This window comes from Stegostoma tigrinum, chromosome 28 (genome assembly GCF_030684315.1).
Source record: "Stegostoma tigrinum isolate sSteTig4 chromosome 28, sSteTig4.hap1, whole genome shotgun sequence".
Classification (NCBI taxonomy): domain Eukaryota; kingdom Metazoa; phylum Chordata; class Chondrichthyes; order Orectolobiformes; family Stegostomatidae; genus Stegostoma; species Stegostoma tigrinum.
The window spans coordinates 19,353,221-19,380,133 of record NC_081381.1 but is presented as its reverse complement, the minus strand read 5'-3'; the positions used below and the strand labels follow the sequence as shown (position 1 = coordinate 19,380,133).

Sequence of the window (26,913 nt, the reverse complement as noted above, 5' to 3'; positions counted from 1 at the left end):
ACAGTACAGTACAGGCCCTTTGGCCCATGATGTTGTGCCGACCTATTATCCTACTCTAAAATCAAACTACCCATGTGCCTATCCACGAGTCAACTAAATGTCCCTTATGTATCTGACTCCACTACCAAAGCTGGCAGCGCATTCCACACATCCACCACTTGTTTTTGCATTCAGCTGTCAAAGGATGTTGGCTGGTCTGGGAGCACCATCAGAACACCGAGTAACAAGAAATACCAGCCAGAAATCAAAGGATTATAACAAGGAAATTGTGACCTGCTGTCAGATCTGGGAAAGTGTGTAAACAGCATAGCATTAAATTAGAGAACACACCCAAAGGCTAAATATCCTAACTGATTGTAAAGTCAATCTGCGCAGTGATACAGAAAAGTGAAGTTTCCAATCAATTGTGGTTTCTGTAAAAACCTAAGAAATATTTATTACAACAGGTTTTGTGAGATTGAATAGAAGTAAATTGAGGATGGCCTTCGTTCACGGGATCTGACTATAAATGTTGACTTTATTTAAAAAGAAATGTATCACTATCACTCATTCAAAAGCAGTGTGGTTGTAATACTGAATTTTAGTATTATAGAATGTAGGAGCATGAAGAGGCTGTTCGGTTCTTTGAGCCTGCTCTGCCATTCAATATGACCATCACTGATCATTCATCTCAGTCCCCCGTTTATGCTTTCTTCCTATATCCATTGAGCCCTTTACCTATAAGAATAAGATCTAGTTCCTTTTCCAAAAAAAAATTCAACGTTTTGGCATCAACCATTTCCTGTGGCAGAGAAACCCACAGACCTCCCCCATATCCTGAAACTGTGACCTCTGGTTCTAGACTCCCTGGTCATTAGGAACGCTGTTCCTGCATTTACGTTGTCTGGCCCTGTTTGAATGTTATTGGTTTTTATAAGATCATCCCCTCATTCTTCTAAACTCCAGCGAATATAATCCTAAACCATCCAGTGTCACTTCATATATTAGAACTGTCATCCCAGGAATCAGTCTGATAAAGCTTCATTGCACCCCCTCCGTAACCGGAACATCTTTCCTCAGCTAAGGGGACGACAACTGCATATAATATTCCAGATGTGGTCTCAACAAGGCCTTGTACAATTGCAGCAAGACATCCCTGCTCTTGTACTCGAATCGTCTTGCGACAAAGACCAACATACCATTTGCCTTCTTCACTGCCTGTTGCAACTGCATGCTTCCTTTAGCAAGTCCTGTATAAGGACATCCAGGTCTCATTGCACTTCCCCTTTTCCAATCTATTACCATGCACATAATAATCTGCCTTGCTGCTTTTATTACCAAAGCGGATAACCTCATATTTGTCCACATTATCCTTCATCTGCCATGAATTTGCCCACTCATTCAACTTTCCCATATCATACTGAAGTACCTCTACATTCTCCTCACAGTTCGCCCTCCCACTCAGATCTGTGTTTTCTGCGAACATGGAGACTTTGTGTTTAGTTCCCTCATCTTAATAATGGGGTCCACATGCTGATCCCTGTGGTACCCCACTAGTCATTGGCTGCCATTCAGAAAAAGACCCATTTAAAGGCTCTGTTTCCTGTCTGCCAATGAGTTCTCAATCCATGGCAGTACATGACCCCCAGTCACACGCACTTTAATTTTACATGCTAATCGTTAAAGACGCAGATTTTATTTTTCTTTTATTGATTCGTGGAGCATGGAAATTGCTGGCTAAGCCGACATTTATTATCCACTCCAAATTGCCCTTTTGGAGGGTTTTGGTGACATGGCTTTTTGAACTGCTGCAGTACAAAGAAACCCACAGTCTATTAGGGAAGGACTTCTAGGATTTTGACACAGACAGAGGGAGAGAGAGAGAAAGACAGAAGAAAAGCCAAGACAGTTCCAAGCCAGGATGGTATGTGGCTTAGAGGCTAACTTGCAGGGTGTGATGTTCCCATGTATCTTCTGCCATTCTCTATCTAGTAGGCAGAGCTCAGGTATTTGGAGGGTGCTGTTTAAGGAGCCTTAGTGATCTATTGCAGTGCCATCTTGTAGATGGTATACACTGCTGCTACTGTACATTGGTGATGGAGAGAGTAAATATTGAACATGTTAGATGGGCTAACACTTAAGAGGGCTGCTTAGTCCTGAATAGTGTTGAGAGTCTCATTGAAGCTGCACTAATCCAGACAAGTGGTAAGTATTTGATCGCACTCCTATTTTGTGCCTTGTGGATGGCGGACAGGTTTTGAGGAGATAAGAGAAAAGTTACTCACCAGAGAATTTACAGCTTCTAATCTGTGCTTGCAGTCATAGTATTTATAGGCTGGTCCAGTTCAGTGTTTGCTCAATGGTTTATGTTTATAGTGGAATCAACAATATTAATGGCCTCAAATGTCAACTGGCAATGGTTAGATTCTTGTTGGAAATGGTCATTGACTGGCACTATGCAGCACAAATACTGGTTGCCACTCAGCAGTACGAGCCCGAATGTTGTCCAGATTTTGTTGCATTTGGACTTGGGATGGCTCAGTAGCAGAGGAGTTGTGAATGCATAATGTATAGCACCAATCATCAGTGAACAGCTCCACCTCTAATATTATGATGGAGAGAAGAACATTGATGAAACAGCTAGAGTTAGTATGTCCTGAGGAACTACGGTAGAGATGTCCTGTGGCTCAGATGGTTGGCCTCCAACAAACACACCATCTTCCTCTGTATTAGATATGACTCCAAATAGTGGAGATTTTTCCGCTGATTCTAATTTGCTCCAGTCTTGCTTTTGATTGCTGCATTGTTTTGGATTGCCTACTATTAACCACAGAACAGCGGGGGTATTACAATTGATCACAGTCCTTGCATCAAACGGGTGGTAAAAAGATCATGGATTGTTGCTGGCCTGTATCATTCGATATCACATACAATGTCATTAGAGGAGCAACTATAGAGTCCTCCAGGTGGTTAGAAAATTAAACACACTATTGCATGATGTAGAATTTAAAAGAAGCTGTGTATTTAAGTCAGGAGGGAAAAATGAAGAGAAGAATGTGCAGGTAGGATTAGATGAAGTAGGCAGCACAGAGCTATTTCTCTTCTGTCAATTCTATGTAAAACCAATGCCTCATGTTCACTCCAATGTAAAATGAAAAGGTCAGACATCATAACAGGATTTTGGAGACAAGGCCTGGTGTGAGATTAGGTTTGGTGATTCTTTCAAAAAGCCATCTATGCTGTGAACATCAATGCTTTAATGGCACGCATAGATAAGCTGCAGAGCTGGGCTGAGAGGTGGCAAATGGAGTTTAATGCAGACAAGTGTGAGGTGATGCACTTTGGTAGGAGTAACCAGAAGGCAAAGTACAGGGCTAATGGTAAGATTCTTAGCAGTGTAGATGAGCAGAGAGATCTCGGTGTCCATGTACACAGATTCTTGAAAGTTGCCACCCAGGTTGACAGGGCTGTTAAGAAGGCATACAGCGTTTTAGCTTTTATTAATAGAGGGATCGAGTTCCGGAACCAGGAGGTTATGGTGAAGCTGTACAAAACTCTGGTGCGGCCGCACTTGAGAGTATTGTGTACAGTTCTGGTCACCGCATTATAAGAAGGATGTGGAAGCTTTGCAAAGGGTGCAGAGGAGATTTACTAGGATGTTGCCTGGTATGGAGGGAAGGTCTTACGAGGAAAGGCTGAGGGACTTGAGGCTGTTTTCATTAGAGAGAAGAAGGTTGAGAGGTGATTTAATTGAAAGATATAAAATAATCAGAGGGTTAGATAGGGTGGATAGGGAGAGCCTTTTTCCTAGGATGGTGACGGCGAGCATGAGGGGGCATAGCTTTAAATTGAGGGGTGAAAGATATAGGACAGATGTCAGAGGTAGTTTCTTTACTCAGAGAGTAGTAAGGGAATGGAACGCTTTGCCTGCAACGATAGTAGATTCGCCAACTTTAGGTACATTTAAGTCGTCATTGGACAAGCATATGGACGTACATGGAATAGTGTAGGTTAGATGGGCTTCAGATCGGTATGACAGGTCGGCACAACATCGAGGGCCGAAGGGCCTGTACTGTGCTGTAATGTTCTATGCATGTGACCCACCCTTTCCAAGCAAAACTGGCCTTGATGAAACTAACTGAAAATAAAGCCAACAAGTGATTTTCCCTTTCCCTCGCCGAGCTTGATGGGCCATTGTTTCAGTGGCAATGTCCTGCTGCAAAATTCTTCTCAAATCACATTGAAAATGGCCCAAATAGCAGGAGCAAAGACATCCCCAGTGGGTGGGCAGAAGTTTTCACACCATGCCAGATCTGAGGCTCTCCCGAGAAATTAAGTGCCTTGTTGTGCAGAGCTATCCAGAGCAGCACATGATGCACATCGAGATATCCAAGAATTGAAACCGAACAGGGGTATTCGCTGAAAAACGTGGGAATGGGTTTCCCCAATGGACAGTCCAGGAAAGTGAGATCAGACCTCTGTTGGGACTGTGCTCTGATAAATAATGCGTTTTAACATTTTTGAAATATTTAATAAATTTGAACCGTGTATCAAATTTGTTGTCAGTGCAGTAGGAGGCCATTCAGCCTGTCATGTCTGTACTGGATTTCTGAAGGAGCAATCCACCTTATACCATTCTCCCATCATTTACCTGTAGACTTGTATATTGAAACTTTTTAAATAATAATCCAAGTTTATCTTGAATGCCCCAATTTAATCTACAGTTACCAAAAAAGCAACACATTCTACATATTAACTGATGGCTACATAACCCTCCTGCACCATCGTTTCTTTTGCTAATTATCTAAATCTGTATTGACCTGAGAAACATTTATCAATATTGTGTTATAAAATGCATAGTTCAGAACTAAGCTGATTTGGTTATGGATGTTTAATTTGATTCAGTTTCTGATATACATTTTGTGATCATGTTTGTTCGGAAGCTTGTTGATCTGAGCAAATATATTATAATCAAAATCTCACAATGGTGACGTAGGGACATCATCTCATCTCTAATCAGGAGGCCTGTGCACCTCAATCCCCCAGTGGTGAGAGGCCTTCAACTGAGCCTCAGTCTGCTAATTATAAACAGCATAAACTTACCGTAAAAACAGTGAAGACCCAGTCTCTTGGGAGATGTTTTGCTTCCATATATTTCTCATTAATGTAGGCATTCAAGCGCTCCATGGACCAGATTGTGTCCTCCTTCATCTCATTGTACAGGGGGTTCTTTTTCTGTATGAACTGTGAGTAAGAAAGTGCAAAGCTGCAATTAATGGAATAAAACTGACTCTCCAGAGGGATGGGGGAAGGGAGCAGGTGGATTGAAGTCAGCCTCCTGAGCTCACAGCAAGAGGTCAATTAAATGCACGATAAATAGTTTGGAGATAAAACAACTAAAGCATCTCAAGTGAGGAAGCTTTCTAAAAGTTAAACTATACATCAGGAAAATAGCAAAAAGTATTTCTGTGAAGGAATTGTTCCCAAATTAATTTTAGGACTTACAATGGCTAATGGAGCTTCATTAAGTAGAGTTCTATACAATTTTTTTAAAACCCCAATTCTTCCTCTGTGGGTGGATGTTGCAAATGTTTCATGTGCTAAATGAAAGGAGCTTGAGGGCATTGGTGATCTTCACTGACACTGCATTGTCAGTGCTATTGGCCATGGGTTATCTGAAAGGGGGCAGTGACACTACCTGTATTCTAAGATTACAAAGTGTGGAGCTGGATGAACACAGCAGGCCAAGCAGCATCAGATGAAGGGTCTAGGCCTGAAACGTCAGCTTTTGTGCTCCTGAGATGCTGCTTGGCCTGCTGTGTTCATCCAGCCCCGCACTTTGTTACCTTGGATTCTCCAGCATCTGCAGTTCCCATTATCACCACTACCTGTCTGGTCTTTTCAAGAAGGCTGATGGCCTGTTGGCAGGTGTGGGCAAAATGACTGTGGTGCCATTTGAAGTGTATCGTGTTTCATTTCATTTTCTTTCCCATTGGACTGAGCAAAACCCCATAGTCTAAAGGATGCAAGGCAAAATGGATGCAGCAGGTTACGAGATCTGTTCTCAACCTACAAGGACCTAGATGACTTTTGGCAGCTACTTGAAATAGGTTTAAATAGCAGTTATCAAAAGGGAACATTGCAAGTTTCCAACACCAACACTCCTCTGTGCTGTTAATAAAATATTATATATTCTGATAAGAGCAAAGAGAACTGAGACCGCTACAAACGCTCTCAGACATCAGCAAAGGATATTTTGCCAATTCATGTATGACTACCAACAATCCAATAATTCCTTCCAGAGTAAACCTTCATGCTGATGTGCAGATAAAAATTTCAGAGCTCTAAATACGACTCTATCTTATTGTTGTATAAGTTTTGGATACTAGGAAATTACACATGCTATTGCGTTACTGACTGTAAATACCAACGTTTTAATACATAAAATATTGTGATAGAATTGGGAAAGAGAGGTCAGAACCTTACTCCATGGGTGTATTTAATGGCTAACTCGAACACTGACCGTTGCAGAACCAAAAGGGAAATGTCAATTGAAAAGCATGACAGTAGGAAATATGGTTTGTGGGCAGAAAGTTAGAGATTTTAAGTTGTTGCTGGTTGTCCCATAAATTGCAGATGACAATTAATCAGCTTGAAGTCAGTCCCCTGGAATGAGGAGATTCTAATCTCCTGACTCAGGTTAATAACCCCATTCAACAACCTTATAGTCAATGAGGTCAACCTGGTTCCAAAAACTACAAAATATAGTCTGGGAATATTCCAGATTCCCTTTGTTAACATATTTGGGAAATGGAATATTTGACTGATCAGATCCTTTTCTTAAGCAATATTCAACGACAGGCAAAGTCTTTTGTATGCAGAATTAAAAATATCACAAGTGGCCTCAATTCTGGTGCAGAGTGAGCAATGACACTGTAATCATCCACATACTGCAGGTCATATGCATCTACAGTGGGCATTTCATTCGGCAGTATGTCCGTCTAGGCATTATTGAATGCCACACCAATTGGTGTTTGATGAAGTGAATAGCCACTGTCAGATAGATAGTATATAGTATGGGGGCTAGCACATAGCCTTGCTTGACACCACGCCAGTTTTTAAAGGTACGATTAAATTATCACTAGAGCAGCTGAAAGATTGTGAAGGAATTTCTTGGACCAATTTCTTTGGTCAGGTTAACGAATGTGGTCAAAAGTTCTTGCTGATGCTCTTGACATTATTCTTGGATTTGGTTGGCAACAATTCCTTTGTCCAAGACTTTGCTAGAAGTTATAAAGGTGCATTGTGTCTCTGGTAGAACTTTCTTTGCCAAAGAAAGGATGGCAACTCAGGAAAACGAGATAACGAAGTGTGGAGCTGGATGAACACAGCAGGCCAAGCAGCACCTTGGGAGCTCAAAAGCTGACTTCTCGGGCCTTTCTCGGCCCAAAACATCAGCTTTTTAACTCCTAAGATGCTGCTTGGCCTGCTGTGTTCATCCAGCTCCACACTTTGTTATCTCAGAATCTCCAGCATCTGCAGTTCCCATTATCTCTGATGCAACTCAGGAAAATCTGTGTCAGGACTTTTCTGGCAAGAATAAGAGGGAAATTCCTCGAATTAGTTACAACAGCTTGACTGTTCCTTCTTGTAGATAGCTACAACTGACACATTCCTGAAGTTGGGGTCAGCTCTTTTTCCTCACAAATCTGCAGTATGAGTGTATGGAGTCTTGATGTAAGTAAATGCCCATCAGCTTTAAAAACTGGAATGCGAACTGGTCCACAGGCTTTGATATTTTGTATCCATATTATCACTTGTTGCAAGTCTCCCATCAATGGTGATCCATGGATTCTCCCACTGGGTGTTATGGCATAACCTGAAGAGTGACATCTGCCCCTGTGGATTCATTATTGATAAGTCATTGAAAATGTCTTTCTAAGTCTTTCTAGCACAGATGAATGTTATTAATTATGGCATTGATGAATGGCATGAAATGTTTATTAATGCACAAATAATAAAACTGTTGCATCTAAGTGTGTATTTTCTGCAAAATCACATTTCATTTCCTTAACAACATGTGTCACATTTAGATGATTCTGAAGCAGTCTGAGCAACATCATGGGAGATCTGCCAACAAATCAATCTTAATAAGATATCAATTTACTGCTTGATTATGAAATTTGTATTAAAGAATTAATTAATATTAATACAATCATTCAACTCACTTGCACTCTGGATTCCAAGCTAATTAACATTTTTGGGAAGTGAATCTCCACCCAAACAATTTTGGAAACACCAATGCACTGTACAGGCCAGGTCTGATTTTGACAATCTCAGTCATAGGATGTGCATTGGCCTCAAAGTGTCACAGTAACACAATGCAATGCTCAGATATGCAGAGAACAATAAGATCTTCAGTACCCCTGACTGTGCTGGGTAATGTGACAGAGTGATGTTGGGAATGGCACAGTTAGCTTTTGTGTTGTATTTTCCATGGACACCAAAACAGGAGGTAAATATGTAATTCTTTATATTTGGATAGGGCACTGCAGGGACCACCTATACCCGAGGTCAGCACACAGTAAATTCACTCACCCCTTTCTAAAACAAGGGTCAACTGCATATCTCACAGACATTTGATTGGTTGATGGAAAATACCACTTTAAAAACTGGATAGATCATTGAATTGGATATTAAATATTTTAACAAACCTGGTACAGAATTGTTGATATTGCTGTGAGAAAAAAGTACTCAGGTGAAGTTTTGTGGTGGCATTTGAAGGGTTAAATACAGAGAAATAGATTGAAGACAGCAAGAGATGGGTGGGGTGTAATGATGGGATGACTGTCAACAGCTGTCAGCTGGGTATTTTTAAGCCCCCTCTCAGGGGTTGCTGGGTCATTTACACAATACTAATGAACACCTGCCTCAACTTCAGCTGAACATCACCTGAGCAGATAAATTCCCCCTGCGCTGCCTGACGACATGAACAAACAAGCAGCAAAGAAACAACAATCTCCTTGACATAACTGCAGCAATACCTACAGGATTCTCAAATGCTCAAATCCAATAGATCATACAAGTTGCATTCTCACTTGTTTCATACCCCTGATGATTACTGCTGGGTTCCAAGCTGTTTGTGCCCTCTAGGCCTGACTTTCCTGGACGCAATGGAATATTTCCATGAGTAACAACAGGGTTGGGTGAAGTAATGAGAGATAACGAGGTATAGAGCTGGATGAACACAGCAGACCAAGCAGCATCGTAGGAGCAGGAAGACTGACGTTTCGGGCCTACACCCTTAATGTGATGATGTCCACATGGTGCAACAGTCTTCTGAACATAGATATGAAACATAGTCAACATACAAACAGAATGCTGGAAATATCCAGCAGGTCTCGGTGCATCTGTGGAATGGGAAACAGATTTTAAAATTTCAGATCTTGGGCCACTCAGTAGAACCAACACAAGTTAGAACATAGAATATAGAACAATACAGCGCAGAACAGGCCCTTCAGCCCTCGATGTTGAGCCGACCTGTGAACTAATCTAAGCCTCTCTCCCTACACTATCCCATCATCATCCATATGCTTATCCAAGGACTGTTTAAATGCCTCTAATGTGGCTGAGTTAACTACATTGGCAGGCAGGGTGTTCCACACCCTGACCACTCTCTGAGTAAAGAACCTGACTCTGACATCTGTCTTAAATCTATCACCCCTCAATTTATAGCTATGCCCCCTTGTATAAGCTGAAGTCATCATCCTCGGAAAAAGACTCTCACTGTCCACCCTATCTAATCCTCTGATCATCTTGTATGTCTCTATTAAATCCCTTCTTAGCCTCCTTCTCTCCAATGAGATCAGACCCAAGTCCCTCAGCCTTTCTTCATAGGGCCTGCGCTCCAGACCAGGCAACATCCTGGTAAATCTCCTCTGCACCTTTTCCAATGCTTCCGCATCCTTCCTGCAATGGGGTGACCAGAACTGTATGCAGTATTCCAAATGAGGCCGCACTAGCGTTTTGTACAATTGCATCATGACATCACAGCTCCGGAACTCAATCCCTCTACCAATAAAACCTAACACACCATAAGCCTTCTTAACAGCACTGTCAACCTTGGTGGCAACTTTCAGGGATCTATTTTCATGGACACCAAAATCCCTCTGCACATCCTCACTACCAAGAATCTTTCCATTGGCCCGGTATTCTGCCTTCCTATTATTCCTCCCAAAGTGAATCACCTCACATTTATCCTTATTAAACTCCATTTGCCACCTTTCGGCCCAATTCTGCAGTTTATCCAAGTCTCCCAGCAACCTGCAACATTCTTCCACACTGTCTACAACTCCACTGACTTCAGTGTCATCTGCAAACTTACTAACCCATCCACCTATGCCTGCATCCAAGTCATTTATAAAAATGACAAACAGCAGTGGTCCCAAAACAGATCCTTGAGGTACACCACTAGTAACCGGACTCCAAGCTGAATGTTTTCCATCAACCACCACTCGTTGCCTTCTTACAGGAAGCCAGTTTCTAATCCAAACTGCTAAATCTCCCTCAATCCCATGCCTCTGTATTTTCTCCAATAGCCTATCATGTGGAACCTTATCAAAGGCTTTACCCAAGTCCATGTACACCACGTCAACTGCCCTTCCCTCATCCACATGCTTGGTCACCTTCTCAAAAAGCTCAATGAGGTTTGTGAGACATGACCTGCCCTTGATGAATCCATGCTGACTATCTCCAATCAAATTGTTGCTTGCTAGATGATTATAAATTCTATCTCTTATAATCCATTCCAAAATTTTTCCTACAACAGACGTAAGGCTCACAGGTCTATAATTACCTGGGCCATCCCTACTGTCCTTCTTGAACAAGGGCACAACATTTGCAATCCTCCAGTCCTCTGGTACTAAACCTATAGACAACGAGGATTTAAAGATCAAGGCCAAAGGCTCCAACACCTCCTCCCTAAATTCCCAGACAATCCTCGGAAAATTCTCATCCGGCCCAGGGGATTTATCTACCTTCACACCTTGTAGAATTGATAACACCTCCTCCTTACTAACCTTAATCCTTTCAATTCTAGTAGCCCGTAACTCAGTCATCTCCTCTACAATATTCTCCTGTTCCTCAGTGAAAACAGATGAGAAATAATCATTTAGCACCTCTCCATTCTCCACAGGGTCCACACACAACTTCCCACTTCTGTCTTTGACTGGCCCTATTCCTATCCTAGTCATCCTCTTATTCCTCACATACCTATAGAAAGCTTTAGGGTTCTCTTTTATTCTACCTGCCAATATCTGCTCATGTCCCTGCCTTGCTCTTCTTAACTCTCTCTTTAAATCCTTCCCAGCTAACCTGTAACTCTCCATCGCCTCTTCTGAACCTCTCGTCTCATTGTCACACAAGCCTCCCTCTTCCGCTTAACAAGTGATGTAATTTCTTTAGTAAACCACGGTTCCCTTACCTTATCGCTTCCTCCCTGCCTGACAGGGACATACCTATCAAGGACACGCAATATCTGTTCCTTAAACCAGCTCCACATTTCGATTGTTCCCATCCCCTGCAGTTAGGTTTTGATCGAGCGAAAATGTGGGGAAGGAGATGGGAAAAAGAGCAAAGGGAAAGATCTGAAGATGTGGGGAGATCAGGAGAGAATAAATGATAAAACGCGCCTTGAAACCTTCTCCCCTGCTCTGATGATAGGACACAGGTCTGCTGTGTTAACTGTCTTTCCCACCACAGATGCTACCAGATCTGCTGAACATTTCCAGAATTTTCTGCTCTTAATTCACATCTCCAGCACTGCCATTATTTTGCTTCAGGATTAAGCAATGACCACTTGACTAAGGTGTGAGATTGTATTAATGCCTGGGAAAAAACTCTTGGTTGTACCAGCTCTCTGAGGAGGAAAGAAGAAAGAATCACTAGAAAAAAAAGCAGCCTATTTAATCAGGAGGAAAGATCAGGGAGAAAAAAGAAGGAAGAAGGAAGATCCAAATTAAGAACTCTGTTCCCTATCTGAAGCTATTTGCAAGGCATTAGTAAAATTTGACGTGTTGAATTACAAAACAATCTGCAAAGTCACCAAATTGATTCAAATCATTAACTAAATGAATCATTCAAAGAATGTCAGTGCATTACAAAACAACTAGGCAAGTTTCTGGAACTCCATATTTCTGTTTCTTTTTGTCCAGTTTTCTGGTTGATAAAAGTAATGCCAACATGAGGACACTGATATAACCACATCAAATGTAAAATGCAGGAATAGGCCTTCCAGACTTTCAAACCTCTAATAGCCATCCAAATAATATTGTGGTATTTCCACCTTAAGTTGCCCATCCTTTCATGATATTCCTTAATTCCCTTACTGTTATTTTTTCAATTATTTGGCCTTTCAACCCCTCACATTTACTTTTTGCCGCTGTGTTTTGCTCCCACCATTAAGCAGGACAAACAGTAACCCACATTCACCCCCGTCATGAACTGAGAGGAATAAACCCATAACAGCACCTGGGCTATGACTGAGATTCCAACTCTCAGCTTCAATGAAGGTTGATCACGGAACACTATTTGAATGGTTATTATTTGTACTTAGTAGGCTTTCTCAGATTTCAATTTTGAAAACCAATGGCCTCAGTTTCCACTGAATTCCAATTAATACATCAGTTTATTTCTCTCACTGTTGTGGAAAAATCTTTTAAGCTTACTAATAATTCTGAAAATACAGATAGCAACAGATTCAGACAATCAAAAGATGAGTCATGAGAATGAGTATGAGGCAGCACCGAGGGCACTATTTCAGACCCATGGCTGTGCCACCCCCCCACCCCCACCCCACACGTAGTACAGCTACGAGCTGTTAATTCATCCTACTCTCCTTCCTCACATAATCCTGAAACTGCTTCCTTTTGAGTATCCAGATTATTCTTGAAAGGTACGATTGAATATGCCCTCTTGCCTTTTCATGCTGAGCATTCCAACTAGCATCATAGAGTTGTACACGCTCTTCCGTCCAAATCATTCATGCTGACCAGATAACCTAAATTAATCTCATCCCATTTGCCAGCATTTGGCCCATATTCCTCTAAACCCTTCCTGTTCACGTAGACATTCCAGATGCCTTTTAAATATTGTAATTGTACCAGCCACTACCATTTTCTCTGGCAGCTCATTCCATACACACACCACCCTCTGTGTCAAAAAAATTGCCCCTTAGATTCCATTTATATCTTTCCCCTCTCACCTTAAACCTATGTCCTCTAGTTTTTGACTTCCCTACCCTGGGGAAAAAACCTTGACTATTCACCCTATCCATGCCCCTCATGACTTTATAAACTTCTATAAGGTCACTCCTCAACCTCCGACAGTCCAAGGGAAATAGTCCCAGTCCATGCAGCTTCTCTCTATAGTTCAAACCTTCTAACCCTGCATCCCTGTAATTTTTTTCCGAACACACTCATATTTCACAACATCCTTCTTTTAGCAGGGAGACCAGAACTGAACACAGTATCCTAAAAGTGGCCTAACTGATGTCCTGTACAGATGCAACATGACCTCCCAACTCCTATACTCAATGCACTGACCAATAAAGCAAGAGTACCAAATGCCTTCTTCACTATCCTATCTACCTGCAACTGCACTTTCAAGGAACTATGAACCTGCACTCCAAGGTCTCTTTGTTCTGCAACACTCCCCAGGACCCGGGGATTCGGCCCATCTCTCCCTGTCTTGTTTTGTTTTCTAAACTTAAACAACAGAGTGGATTTGTAATCCAAGACCAGCTACATGGTAAGTTACCCTAAAGGTACACTTGTCATTTGAAAAGATCAGGATGCACTAGCAATATAAAATGTCCTGCACTCCATCAGCCAGCCCAAATTGGCACCCAAAAGCCAGATGTGCCTCATTCTCTGAGTATTAGAAATGTAAAATACCTGCCTCATTCACATTGCAACTTCGTCTTTGAACGCAGCAGTTATTCAGAAAGCAATGCTGTAAAATTGACGCGGTGGTAATCCACAGGGAGTTTTTTTGACTGGTGCACACTCGATAGGCCCTGTGTCTTTTTTGGTCCTGTAGACCTCTATGACGCCATGACTTGACTATTCTAAAAGCAGAAAATGGAAGTGTTTCCCAAATAAAGATGTTGTCAATGTAAGAATATGGAAATAAAATTGGGAGTGGAACCAGCCATGTGGTGGACTGTATAACAGACGGAGTCTGTTAAAGGCAAATAATGCATTGCCATTTATGCAACATTCAATTTACCTGATTGGTTAGATGGTCCGTCAAGTCATCAGAATTTGGACTGTATTCTTTGCAGGTCAACTTGGCATAACCATGGCAAAAGAAAGTCACATAGGGCGAGGTACAGGCAATCAAAAAGTAGGAACGGACATCAAACTTTCTACCTTCTAGGAGTAAGGGCTCAGCGACATATCTGTTTGGGTTAAATATACAAGTATTTGAGCACATTTTGATGGACAGACATTTCATTCTCAGCATCTCTATCCAAACAAGCATCAGTTGTTTTCCATTACTCCATACTGGTTGCCTCTCTTATCATAAACTTAAACATGTTGATTGAAGGGGAGTTTTTCCTCCTATTTTTCAATTTTCTTCATGATATTCCTGCATATTTCCTTTATGTTCTCAATGTCCAATCAGAATATCCCATTTCAAAGGAAACAATTTTCCTTTGTTTATCAATCAGGGTGATGGTCTCCATGCTTTTCTTCATTCAATGTCCACACAAAACCAAAGGAATTCTACAGCAGTCATGAAGGCCTTTCACCCCATCATGCCCCTCATAGCTATTTACTGGGAAAATGCAAAACTAATCCTCTTTCAGGAGCCACTACAGACATAATAAAGTGTGAAGCTGCATGAACACAGCAGGCCAAGCAGCATCTCAGGAGCACAAAAGCTGATGTTTCGGGCCACTACAGACATGATGGGTTGAATGGCCGCTTTCTGAACCATAAAATTCTAAAATTCTATTCTATAACTCCACTCATTCATTTTCTTCCACAGCCTTATGGCCAATGTTTATCTGCTATTCCTATTAAAGGTATTATGGGTCTATGCTAAAGCTACTTCCTTTGGAAAATTATATGCCCAAATTTAGAATTCAAAGCCCCCAGGCTATAGAAGAACTGAAAATTGACACTGTTAAGGGGCTTGTATTCACCGCACCTCTACATTTTGGGCTGCCAACTATTTAGTCAATAAACCCAAATGAAAAAGTTCTGTTCTTTATTGACAGAAGGAATTTGCATAGACTGTCTGTAATTACTTTAAATCAGGAATCTTCCCTATAATGTAATCGGGGGAGGAAATGACACACAATAGGCTCAAACTCTGTGTACAACAGGTGCGGCTTAAATGGCATATTCCCTTCAGTTGGCTCCATTGTTGTATCTCCTAGCAACTGACTCTGTAACAAGATCAAAACAACGCAAGAATTAAGGAAGTTACTGAGTTTTAATGGAGACTTCCAGCTGTTTTCTTAAAGTGGTACTGCAGTATTTATCAGTGATTGTACAGCTCCAAATATTGCCCAGCTTAGGTACTCCTTGTTTGCAGATTCTGATAGGCACTGCAAATTTGACACTTCTTGCAAACATATCTGATCCTTGGCTCTACAGAGTCAGGGTCATTTATCTAGGCCTGTCAGAAAAAAATGTGTTGAGGCAGATCAAAACTTCTCCAGCAAGAAGATCATTCTGAACATTAGTGAGACCAATTGCTTGTTAAATAAACTGATATGTCTGTTGCAGATTTCAGGCACAATCCAATTGCCCAAACCTTTCTCTCATACCCTTTTCCTGCTGAAGCATGTCATACCAACTTTCTTGCCAAGCAATGTTTAGTTGTTGCTGTCCCATGAATCAATCACATACCAAAAGGTGAGAGAACAGTCTGGAATCAGATAGTTTGAATGTTATTAACTTTTATAGAGTCTACCGCTGCTATAAACAATGTCTTTTGCCCCAGTGAAACCATTCATCATGGCCTGTTGTGTTTTGCACTTCTTAAACCTTGTGCTCTTTCTGTTCTTCCATTGAGAGAGGAAGGAATGAAGTGGATGGCTCCCTGGTACTCAGTGCTTGTTACTAATTATAGACATAACCCAGACATGCCACCTCCTACTGGAGCATAAGAATGACCTACAAAGTGCAGCCCATGAGTGTTCAAGTCTGTACAAGCAGTGATAATGCTACAGTGGTTTGTGTGATAGTTATCCTTGGAGAGATGTTGATCGATGTCGCATTTTGGACAGTTACTGTTGTACAAGCTCAGAAACACACTCTGATGTATTATCGATTTGTCTTTTGGGTTGTGTAAAGGCTGTTTTGAGGTTAAAGACTGACATACTCTCCTTCGTCCCCACAAACTCACCATGGTCAATAACATCTGGCTAGATTTCTTATTCATTAAATAGCCAGCAGACCCTGTTACATAAATGCATCGTATTTGTCTAAGATTAGCAGAGTTCACCCACACAGCAATACACTAGGACCGATACACTGAGTGTGAACAATGCTGCAATTTTGCAACAAGTTCAATAGAGGAAAAATATTATTCCATGAAGACCTTTTATGCCATATTACATCAGTTAAGGATGTCCTTTTATGTTATTACCAGCAAATAAACTGTAATCTTATTTGGAATTTTTAAAATTACCTTTGTACTATTCTGTTAAGAGGAGAATTGTAGGAACACATTCTGAAATAGGGATTTTCCTCCACACTTTCCAGTTTTTTAAAGAAGGCTGTTATATCATTGAGAGTCCTCAGTAGGAAGATTCCTCTGCCTTGGCTTGATTCAGCAGGTTTAGATATCCAAGTCTGGCCTTCTACATAAAACAGAGAGGAATAGGAAACCAACATCAGCAAAAGGTATTGTTCACCAACCATGCATATCAACAAGCAGTTTAATACACTGCTTCCTCTTTGGGTCAGCTCATTCCATCAAAAGTTATTACCTGGAGTTTTTATTGGGGGCGTACATATTTACGTCTTTTTCTGGACCAGTCAATGTAGTGGTAAATGCAGGGGAAAGGTGTTCTGCCATTTGAAAACTATTGATAATTTGCAATAGATGGAAACATTGCTCATAAAAGCTCATTCCAAAACGAAGTTGAAGCCGTAGATTTTTTTAGGCTGATGTGTTCACAGGAGTAGGGGTGAGGGGTCAGTAGCTATCAGTGAAGGGTTCCATGTGGGATCATTATTCGGTTGCACCATGCCATATCGAGCTGAATTACAATGAGTTAGCATCTTCAGTGACAGATAAAGTTATGAATCTTCAGAGAAAACAATGGAGCTACGTTGCAACATCAGGTGAGCCATATAGCTGACTGACCAGTTGCAAGTCAGGAGTAATCCTTGGGATTGTCGAGATGGTAAGAGCAAGGGCATTCCTTCTCCTTACTGCAGCATATCAAACTTAAAACAAAATGCTTATCTTTTTGATGGTGACTGCTAACTACAGTATATCTACATCCGCATTGCCTGAGTGGAGCATGCTCATGGCAGCTCATGTTCTTTGAAGAATCCGAAGACTGGTGTAGGGCAGGCAGCAAAATTAAATTTCTATTGTATTGTGTGTCTTATAAAATGTATAGCAAGATAATGTTTGATATTCAAACTATATATGGTCTTAGAAACAGTAAATTTACTATATATGTACAAAGTGCCACAGACTGACTTCTAATGCAAAGTCTATTACTTCAATGACAGAAACAAAAAGTCTATCCAACATCTTTCCTTTAGCACCTGCTAATTGTAGAACTGACTAACAGCCAGTCTGTCTCCTTTTGAAATGCTCCGGTTTTATCACAGGGAGACATCAGATATGAGTCATTATTAATGGTCAGCTTTCCTGATAATTCAACTTACTTGTTCTTCTCCTGACCTTCAGTTCAATATTACTTGCTCCATGGCACATTATCCCCACTTTGAGTGTTTGTGTTACCATTTACTACAGGTTTCTTTACTCCAGATCTATATTCAGAAACCTTCAGGTAACCTTCTAAAACCTTCTCCTAGCATTCACAAACATACCGAGAATGTTTGAAGCATTAGGGAACAGCATCTAATCTAAGATAACAAGGTGTAGAGCTGGGTGAATACAGCAGGCCAAGCAGCTTCTTAGGAGCAGGAAAGCTGATGTTTGAAGGGTCTAGATCCAAAACGTCAGCTTTCCTGGTCCTAGGATGCTGCTTGGCCTGCTGTGTTCATCCAGCTCTACACCTTGTTATCTCAGATTCTCCAGCATCTGCAGTTCCTATTATCTCTGACACATCTAATCTAGTATATTTTAACAGGAACGGCTAGGTATCAGGGGCCTCGCCAAGAAGGTGTATTGAGGCTTGACTGAGGGCCTAGACATCCATTATGGAGCTCACTACCCTCACCCTTAAGGAAAATAACTCTTGCTGTGCAATTTATTCTGTCAATTCCACTATGTCTATTTACACAAAATAAAGAGGTTGCAAATGCTTGCAGTTTCTTATTAATACTTTAAATGGCCTGGATTATTGATTTATAGGGATGTAGTTCTCTTGATGTAGTTATGTAAGGTATGATTTGTTTGGTTAGCACACAAAGTAATACTTTTCACTGTACTTCAGTACATGTCATCAAATCAAATTTTTTTAGTGGAAAGCTATGAATGAGTGACTGCCTCAAAAAAGCTTTGATAGTCACGCTGTTATAACAAAAAATGGATGCTATAAATCAGAAGCAAAACAGAAATTGCTGGAAAAGTTCAACAGGTCTGGCAGAATCAGTGGAGAGAAATCAGAGTTAACATTTCATGTCAAGTTACCCTTCCTCAGTTTTGAGTTCTGAGGAAGGGTCACTCGATCCAAAACATTAACTCTGATTTCTCTCCACAAATGCTGGTGGAGTTGCTGAATTTTTCCAGAAATTTCTGTTCTTGATGTTATTATAATTGTGGGTCTTATTGGTCTGATGAAGTGTAAAGTGCTTGAATGGGCATGCAAGTGTCACAGCTATGCATGAAACATGTAAGTTGCTATTGGGGGTGACTGCAGGGGCACAATTTGGCACAGGGAGCACGGGTAAGAATTTTTGAGCTCTTGTTTCAAAAGGTTTACATCCAAACCAGGGTGCACAACATGTCTGAGCTGCTGTGAATTACAGGTCTCTTACAGCTGGCTCAAATCTATTAAAATTGCATGGAACTAGGGCATGCCTAACTCTGCAGGAGAACCAGCCAGGAGAGGAATACTGGGTGTGGCCTTACAACATGCCATATTCTTAAACTGTAATGGTAAAAAAAAATGCTGGGAATGGGAATCCAGGAATCAGGCCCCTCCCATTCTTTAGATGACATGTCGCACTGCCACAATGAAGCCAGCCGAAGGTTGCAGGAACAGCAACTCATATACCGCTTGGGAACCCTGCAGCCCAATGCTATCAATGTGGACTTCACCAGCTTCAAAATCTCCCCTTCCCCCACCGCATCCCAAAACCAGCCCAGTTCGTCCCCTCCCCCCACTGCACCACACAACCAGCCCAGCTCTTCCCCTCCACCCACTGCATCCCAAAACCAGTCCAGCCTGTCTCTGCCTCCCTAACCTGTTCTTCCTCTCACCCATCCCTTCCTCCCACCCCAAGCCACACCTCCATCTCCTACCTACTAACCTCATCCCACCTCCTTGACCTGTCCGTCTTCCCTGGACTGACCTATCCCCTCCCTACCTCCCCACCTATACTCTCCTCTCCACCTATCTTCTTTTCTCTCCATCTTCGGTCCGCCTCCCCCTCTCTCCCTATTTATTCCAGAACCCTCACCCCATCCCCCTCTCTGATGAAGGGTCTAGGTCTGAAACGTCAGCTTTTGTGCTCCTGAGATGCTGCTTGGCCTGCTGTGTTCATCCAGCTTCACACTTTATTATCAGGTCCTGTTTGCTATTTTTAAACAGTCACAGAATCTCCCTGATGCCATGAAATTCTGGCCCTGAAGGGACAGATTTGTCATTAGTTTGAATTATTTTCAGAAGTATATTTCAATAACACAAATATATTTCAGAGAATGTAAAATTAAAATTTGAGGTTGCCTAGAAAAGGCTTTAGCAGATATGATCTCAACATGTGAGGAATTAGTACAATTCCAAATCTGCTGCTAACTTTGGCTTGATCTCAATCCAACTTAAAAATATATTTGACTTCTTTCCTTCCAAGTCCCATGATCATTCAGTCAAAAGCAGAAAAAAGATCCTTTACCAGTCAATAATGCCTGTTGCGTTTTGTGTACTTCAAATGGTTGGCCTCACCACAGCTGGCCTGCAACACCTTACATTTCACAAGGGTTCATTGAAGAGAGGTGACCCAACCACGGCTCAGAAATGGAAGGCAAAACAGTCGGCTATGAGCCATAGCTATGATCTGTAGCTTTGAGTTAACCCTGGTCAATTTGGACAAAGGCTTTGCCAATAATTTTGTTTAAAGCAGTGCTCTGAACCGGTGCATGTTCACTTTACATTAGCTCTACTCATTCTATTGATGTCACACACAGTCTGAGGGTACAGACAAGGAGTTCTACTCTAACTTTCAGGGGGACCAGATGTATTTTCCACCAATACCCTAAGGCCTTAGTAATCCTGATCAGATGTAGTTATACTTATTGCTATCAAGCAATTCATTTATCATATTATCTAAGAACTGTGCCTCTTCTATAGAGACTCCACGGTGCTGTATGCTGTACCATTAATCACTAGATAAGCCCAAGACAAAGTGAAGATAAAAGAGAATTTGTAGAGCAAGCAACATTTTTTCATTTAACAACATATGCTTCATTCATAAAAGTCTTTATATACATACATAGTCACTATAGCAGTTCAATTCTGTTCATGGCTTTACAAGTAACCCTTATTCAATTCCACACACTGATAGACATGGCAAACAGCACAAGATTTCAACAGCTGTCAGGGAAAATACCACATAAAGTGATGCCGATTACCCTTTTATAATCAGCTGGAAGGGCAAGACATTTGAAGGAGCCAGTTCAGAATCTTAGAGTGGAAGAATTCATCACTGTTCAATCTGAATGCCATTCGGAGAGCCGTAAGGAAACAGTCAAGTGAGGTAGTATAGTAATTGAGAGAATAAGCCAATTTAGGGGAGAGGCAATGGCCTAGCGGTATTATTGCTGGACTGTTAAGCCAGAGACCCAGATAATGTTACAAGGACCTGGGTTCAAATCCAGTCATGGCTGATGGTGGAATTTAAATTCAACAAATATCCAGAATTAAGAATGTAATAATGACCATGAATCCATTGTCGATTGTGGGAAAAACCCACCTGGTTCACTAATGCCCTTTAGGGAAGGAAACTGCCATCCTTACCTGGTCTGGCCTACATGTGACTCCAGACCCACAGCAATGTGGTTGACTCTGAACTGACCTCTGGGCAATTAGGGATGGGCAATAAATGCTGCCTGGCCAGTGACACCCTCATCCCTAATGAATGAATGAATGAAAAAAAAACTCAATCAAATTTGATACAGGACTAAATAGTGGCAGGAATCTGGAGTTGGGGGTGGGGGGTCAGAATTCCATGGAATAGAAAGTTCTACGAAGGGAAAGAAAGAACAGCGGTCTAAAAGGATGAAGAAGCTTACCTCGGAAGACTCGATGGAAAGCATAGCGTTCACTTTTTAGATCCATACGGTACGTTTCAGGATAAAATTCTTCCAGTTTCATGAATCTTATAATAAAAAAGCACAATATGTGAAGTAGGAAATCTTTACAATGTCTTTTGTTTCCAGTACAATGGGTAATTGTCAATCTATTGTATGTTAGTAAAAGTTATGATTATGGTTCATTATACAAAATACCTTTACAAAAATTGGAAGGCCAAATTAGAAATAGGAAGCAGATTCAAAAGTAATGTTCAAAGTTGGATCTACACTTGAAATGGGCAAACAACAGGAGAGTAGTTCAGTTCAACAGCTCTTTCAAAGAGACAATACCACCACATTGGGCTGCTGGGCTATCTTCTCAGTTGTGTGGTTCTATGAGCTTTAGTGCTTAAGAACTTCATGCTGACCTTGATAATAAAATGTGAGGCTGGATGAACACAGCAGGCCCAGCAGCATCTCAGGAGCACAAAAGCTCATGTTTCGGGCCTAGACCCTTCATCAGAGAGGGGATTGGGGTGAGGGTTCTGAAATAAATAGGGAGAGAGGGGGAGGCGGACCGAAGATGGAGAGAAAAGAAGATAGGTGGAGAGGAGAGTATAGGTGGGGAGGTAGGAAGGGGATAGGTCAGTCCAGGGAAGATGGACAGGTCAAGGAGGTGAGATGAGGTTAGTAGGTAGGAGATGGAGGTGCGGCTTGGGGTGGGGCGAAGGGATGGGTGAGAAGAAGAACAGGTTAGGGAGGCAGAGACAGGTTGGACTGGTTTTGGGATGCAGTGGGCGGAGGGGAAGAGCTGGGCTGGTTGTGTGGTGCAGTGGTTCATGCTGACCTTGTTTTGCCACTGGGTTCTCTTTTATGTCACAAAATGCATACACATTTTGTAGTAGGTATTGTTGAATAGCTTAGTAGGTACCTGAGCTGATTTTTTTCATTCCCTAGTCTGTGGTGGCTAAGAAAAGTTTTTGAACCTGCTGAGGTTCAGAGCTTTGTTAACTATATCTCCATATCAGGCTTAGTACCGAAGGATATCTAGTCAATTGAGCACACAAAGCAAAGTATGCACAAGTAGAGTTTATAAATTTACAGAACCTCTATTCTCTCAATCTTGGAACTGCCATGCTATCATCTACAGGCTATAGTGAGAACGGTTGATTGGGGACTGATGTCACAAAAACAATTCTGCAGATTTAAGCAAAACAACAGCTGAGCCAAGACGGGAATAGAAGTCGAAGGCACAAAGCACCAGCACTGACTGATTTTTCATTTTGCTACAATTAAGTACTACATAAAAGACACAGCAACAGGAAAAACAAAGCAGCTAAAACTCATTCAACACAACAGTGGGTCTTACTTGATACAGAGCAGACTGTCTCACACAGAATAACTGTTGGAAACTATTGGGAGATGACAATGTCTAATGATTAGTAAACCAAAAACCCATCATGGCAGCTGGTGGAATTTAAATACAATTAGTATTTTTTTTCCCTTTATTCATTGAGGGTGTCAGTGGCCAGGCAGCATTCATTGCCCCATCCCTAATTGCCCAGAGGACAGTTAAGAGTCAACCACATTGCTGTGGGTCTGGAGTCACATTTAGGCCAAGCTAGGTAAGGATACCAGTTTCCTTCCCTGAAGGACATTAGTGAATCAGATGGGTTTTTCTGACAATCGACAATGGATTTATGGTCATCATTAGATCCTTAATTCCAGATATTTATTGAACTCAAATTCCACAATCTGTCATGGTGGAATTTGAACCCAGGTCCCCAGAACATTATCTGAGTCTTTGTATTAACACTTCAGCAATAATACCATTGGTCCATTGCCTCCCCTTCTGGAGTATTAAAGTTCATCTTAAGAATGGTGACCAGGAAACTATCATCGACTATTGAGAAAACCTACCTGGTTCATTAATGTTTATTAGGGAGGAAAGCTGCTGTCCTTGTCTTATCTGGGAGTACATGTGAGCCCAGACTCAGAGCAATGTGACTGATACTTAATTGCTCAATGCAATGGCTGAACAAGCCATTTAGTTCAATAATCATTAGGGATGGGCAATTGAAAACCCTAGAAAGAATAATGACTAACACAAACTATAGGCTGCCTGTATTAGATAGATCATAGTTACCTGCCCTTCTACTATCCAAAGTCAATTGGAATTCTACAAAATCAAAATAGAAAACACATATGGAAGCAGCCGTTGCTCTCAGTACAATATCAAAGAGAAATTCAGTACCCTCATGTAGTTACAGATGGCTGGCTATCAGCGAATTTGGAATTTAAATGGCCTCTCCACCACTCCTTCGACAGGATATACTGGTCCTAGAGGCAGTTTAGACTGGAGTAGCTAGAATGATCAGGACTTGAAGGGTTAAATTATGAAGTTACGGAGATAAGGAGAATTGATAAAGTGGATAGGAACTATTTCCACTGGGTGGGGAATCAAGAACTACAAAACCTAAGTAGTAAGTAGTAACCTAAAAGTAAGAACCTGACCTTTGAGGAATGAAGACAGGACATACTTCAATGTGGAAAGGGTGTTAGGAAGTATGGAACTCTTACAGTTTATGCTAGATCAATCGTTGATTTCATATCTGAGAAAGGCAGATTTCTGGGAATCAAAGATATTAATGGATATGGAGTCAAGGTTGAATTGGGTCCGAGGGCAGCCATGATCTTATGGAATGGTGGGAATTGGCTTGACGATCTAAATGACCTGCTTTTTGTACATTTGTAGAAGATTGGCTGTAGCACGCATGGTACAGTAATGCTTTGGATTTATTGGGTTGTGGGATTAGCCCCCAGTATATGTACCTCACCCAAGCAGAATCACCTGATGTATGAGGGGCTGTGGATTCACTACACTCATAATTATACAATATGGTCTGGCATGTAGTGCCTTCGAGAGAAGAGGGAAAATTGGAGGAGATTATTAGCTATCATAAATGAATGTAATCTAAAGGAATGCAACATGTGTACATATTAACCTAACAATGGTTTTACATTAATATTCAATAAATAGAACATAATTATTTTAAGCTTGTTAAACTTGCTACAAATAGGAGGGATGAACTGAAACTATCAGTTCCTTCCCTGATCCTGTACTCAGGATAGTTTACGTTTGAAATGATAGATGTGTGTGTTTCTAAACCCCAGCTAGTGAGCGCTCAAATTAAAATTACCAGCAGCAGCCCTCCATGGGATTATTTACTCTGAAAGCTTTAAGAGCTAAGCAGCCACATACCGCCCAGGTCAAGAAAAATTCGATTAAAAATTGGTAACAGTTCACATGTCTTTGAAAGTTCAGTGAAGGAGGAAACATTTTCCTGTTCTTGACACGTCTTTCAGATGGGTTCAGATACTTGGATTGACTGCAGAGTTCATTCAAAGAGAAAAATGTTCAGCAGATCAAGTAGACAGGCACTTATGGCTGTTGTATCAAAATGTCCATTTCTTTACAGATAAACTTAGAGCTTTGGAATCAGATTGAAACGCTTTTTAAAAAAGAATTTAAAGCCTTTCGCATCCTAGAAGCTAAAGGTAGCACAGCATTTCCCTTGATGTCTTGTTAGCGTTGTTCTTCAGGCTGCCCCTGGTCTCTTGCGAGTTTTGGGAGAAAAGAATGTCAGTATCTGAGAACCAGTTCCAGTCACAATCTTAATTATCATTAATATTCAGCAGAATGTAAATGGTGGTATTTTAGCCTTCAATTTGAGTACAGGAGTTGGGAGGTCATGTTGTGGCTGTACAGGACATTGGCTTGGCCACTTTTGGAGGATTGTGTGCAATTCTGGTCTCCTTCCTACAGGAAGGATGTTGTGAAACTATATGGGTTCAGAAAAGGATTACGAGGATGTTGCCATTGTGGAAGGGTTTGAGATATAGTGAGAAATTGAATAGGCTGAGGTTATTTTCCCTGGAGTGTCAGAGGCTGAGGGGTGACCTTCTGGAGTTATAAAATCATAAGGGACACGGTGAATAGCCAAGGTCTTTATCCTGGGGTGGGGTTGTCCAAAAAGAGACGACATTGGTCTAAGGTGAGAGTGGGGAAGATTTAAAAGGGGCCTTTGGGGCAACTTTTTCACACAGAGAGTGATGTGTGTACGGAATGGGCTGCCAGAGGAAGTGGTGGAGGCTGGTACAATTACAACATTTAAAAGGCACCTGGATGGGTATATGAATAGGAAGGGTTTAGAGGGATTTGGGCCAAACGCTAGCAAATGGGACTAGATTTATGTGAGATAGGTGGTCAGCATGGACAAGTCGGACCAAAGGGTCTGTTTCCATGCTGTACATGTCCATGACTCTATGAGTCTTTTTCAGTTTTCTTTTGTTACACTGCAAACCTGTTTTGGGGGATAGGCTTTGAACAATGTCTTGAATGAATTCCTTGAAAGAAGTGCTGTTTAGGTATATTCATTAAACTGTAAGATTCAGAACTTTCTGGAAGCTTAGTAGTCTGTTAATTTGCAAAGACCACTTGACCTCCTGGGCAGGCACCTTAACAGTTCATTAGTGTCCACGAATGAAATGTCCACTTCTAAAATCATAGTTTAAAAAAACTGTTGTATCTTCATGCTTGCACTGCTATGATGATCAAAAAGATCATTACCAGAAGTAACAGGACAGTAACTAGTGAGGCTAGAAGTTTGCTGCAATTTGTTTGAAGTCCTAGTTCATTGAAAGATTTGATGTTTAATTCTGTCACGATTTAAGTTGTCTTTTCACATATTGATTTGTTGCATTCAAATTATTTCTTAAGCATAGGATTGTACAGGGCCAAATCTCAGCTGAAACAGAGTTGTGGCTATGGGATCCACTACAGAGAAACACTAAGATACAAAAAGGAACATGCTCTGCTGGGCCAAATGGCCTCCTTCTGTGCTACAACCATTCTGTGAAAGTGCAAAACAAAGGACATACAATTCTAAAATATATTTTTATATTACAATTTTCCCTTTATCAGGACTTTTCCATGCTGCGGCCTAAAAGGGGGGCAATCATCTAGCATTCCACTTCCTGTTCTCTGCCAATACTTTTTTTGGAGGCATTTAGTTACCTTGTGTTGGCTCACCTGCCAATGAATACTCCTACAGCCTTCTTTTCTGTCTCTGAACCTACCTCACTGTACACTTTGTAGCATAGCTCATTAGAGCACTCATCGACTTGGCCAGGATCCTATCAAGTGCTATTTGCAGTCACTAGGGTAGAAACTGACCTTGTTTTACAGGTAAAACAAAAGTA

General features: G+C 41.3%; 1 protein-coding gene across 1 annotated transcript in view; it reads right to left on the bottom strand.

Annotated features, from left to right (window-relative positions):
• The window catches only part of LOC125466529 (protein polyglycylase TTLL10-like), a 104,132-nt gene that overhangs the window by 34,212 nt on the left and 43,007 nt on the right, over positions 1-26,913 (bottom strand). Inside the window, exons 6-9 of the mRNA XM_059655595.1 lie at positions 21,652-21,737; positions 16,684-16,855; positions 14,266-14,437; positions 5,083-5,223 (exon numbers count right to left, since the gene is read on the bottom strand). Of these exons, the coding sequence (XP_059511578.1) occupies positions 5,083-5,223; positions 14,266-14,437; positions 16,684-16,855; positions 21,652-21,737 (571 nt within the window). The remainder of the gene's footprint in view (positions 1-5,082; positions 5,224-14,265; positions 14,438-16,683; positions 16,856-21,651; positions 21,738-26,913) is intronic.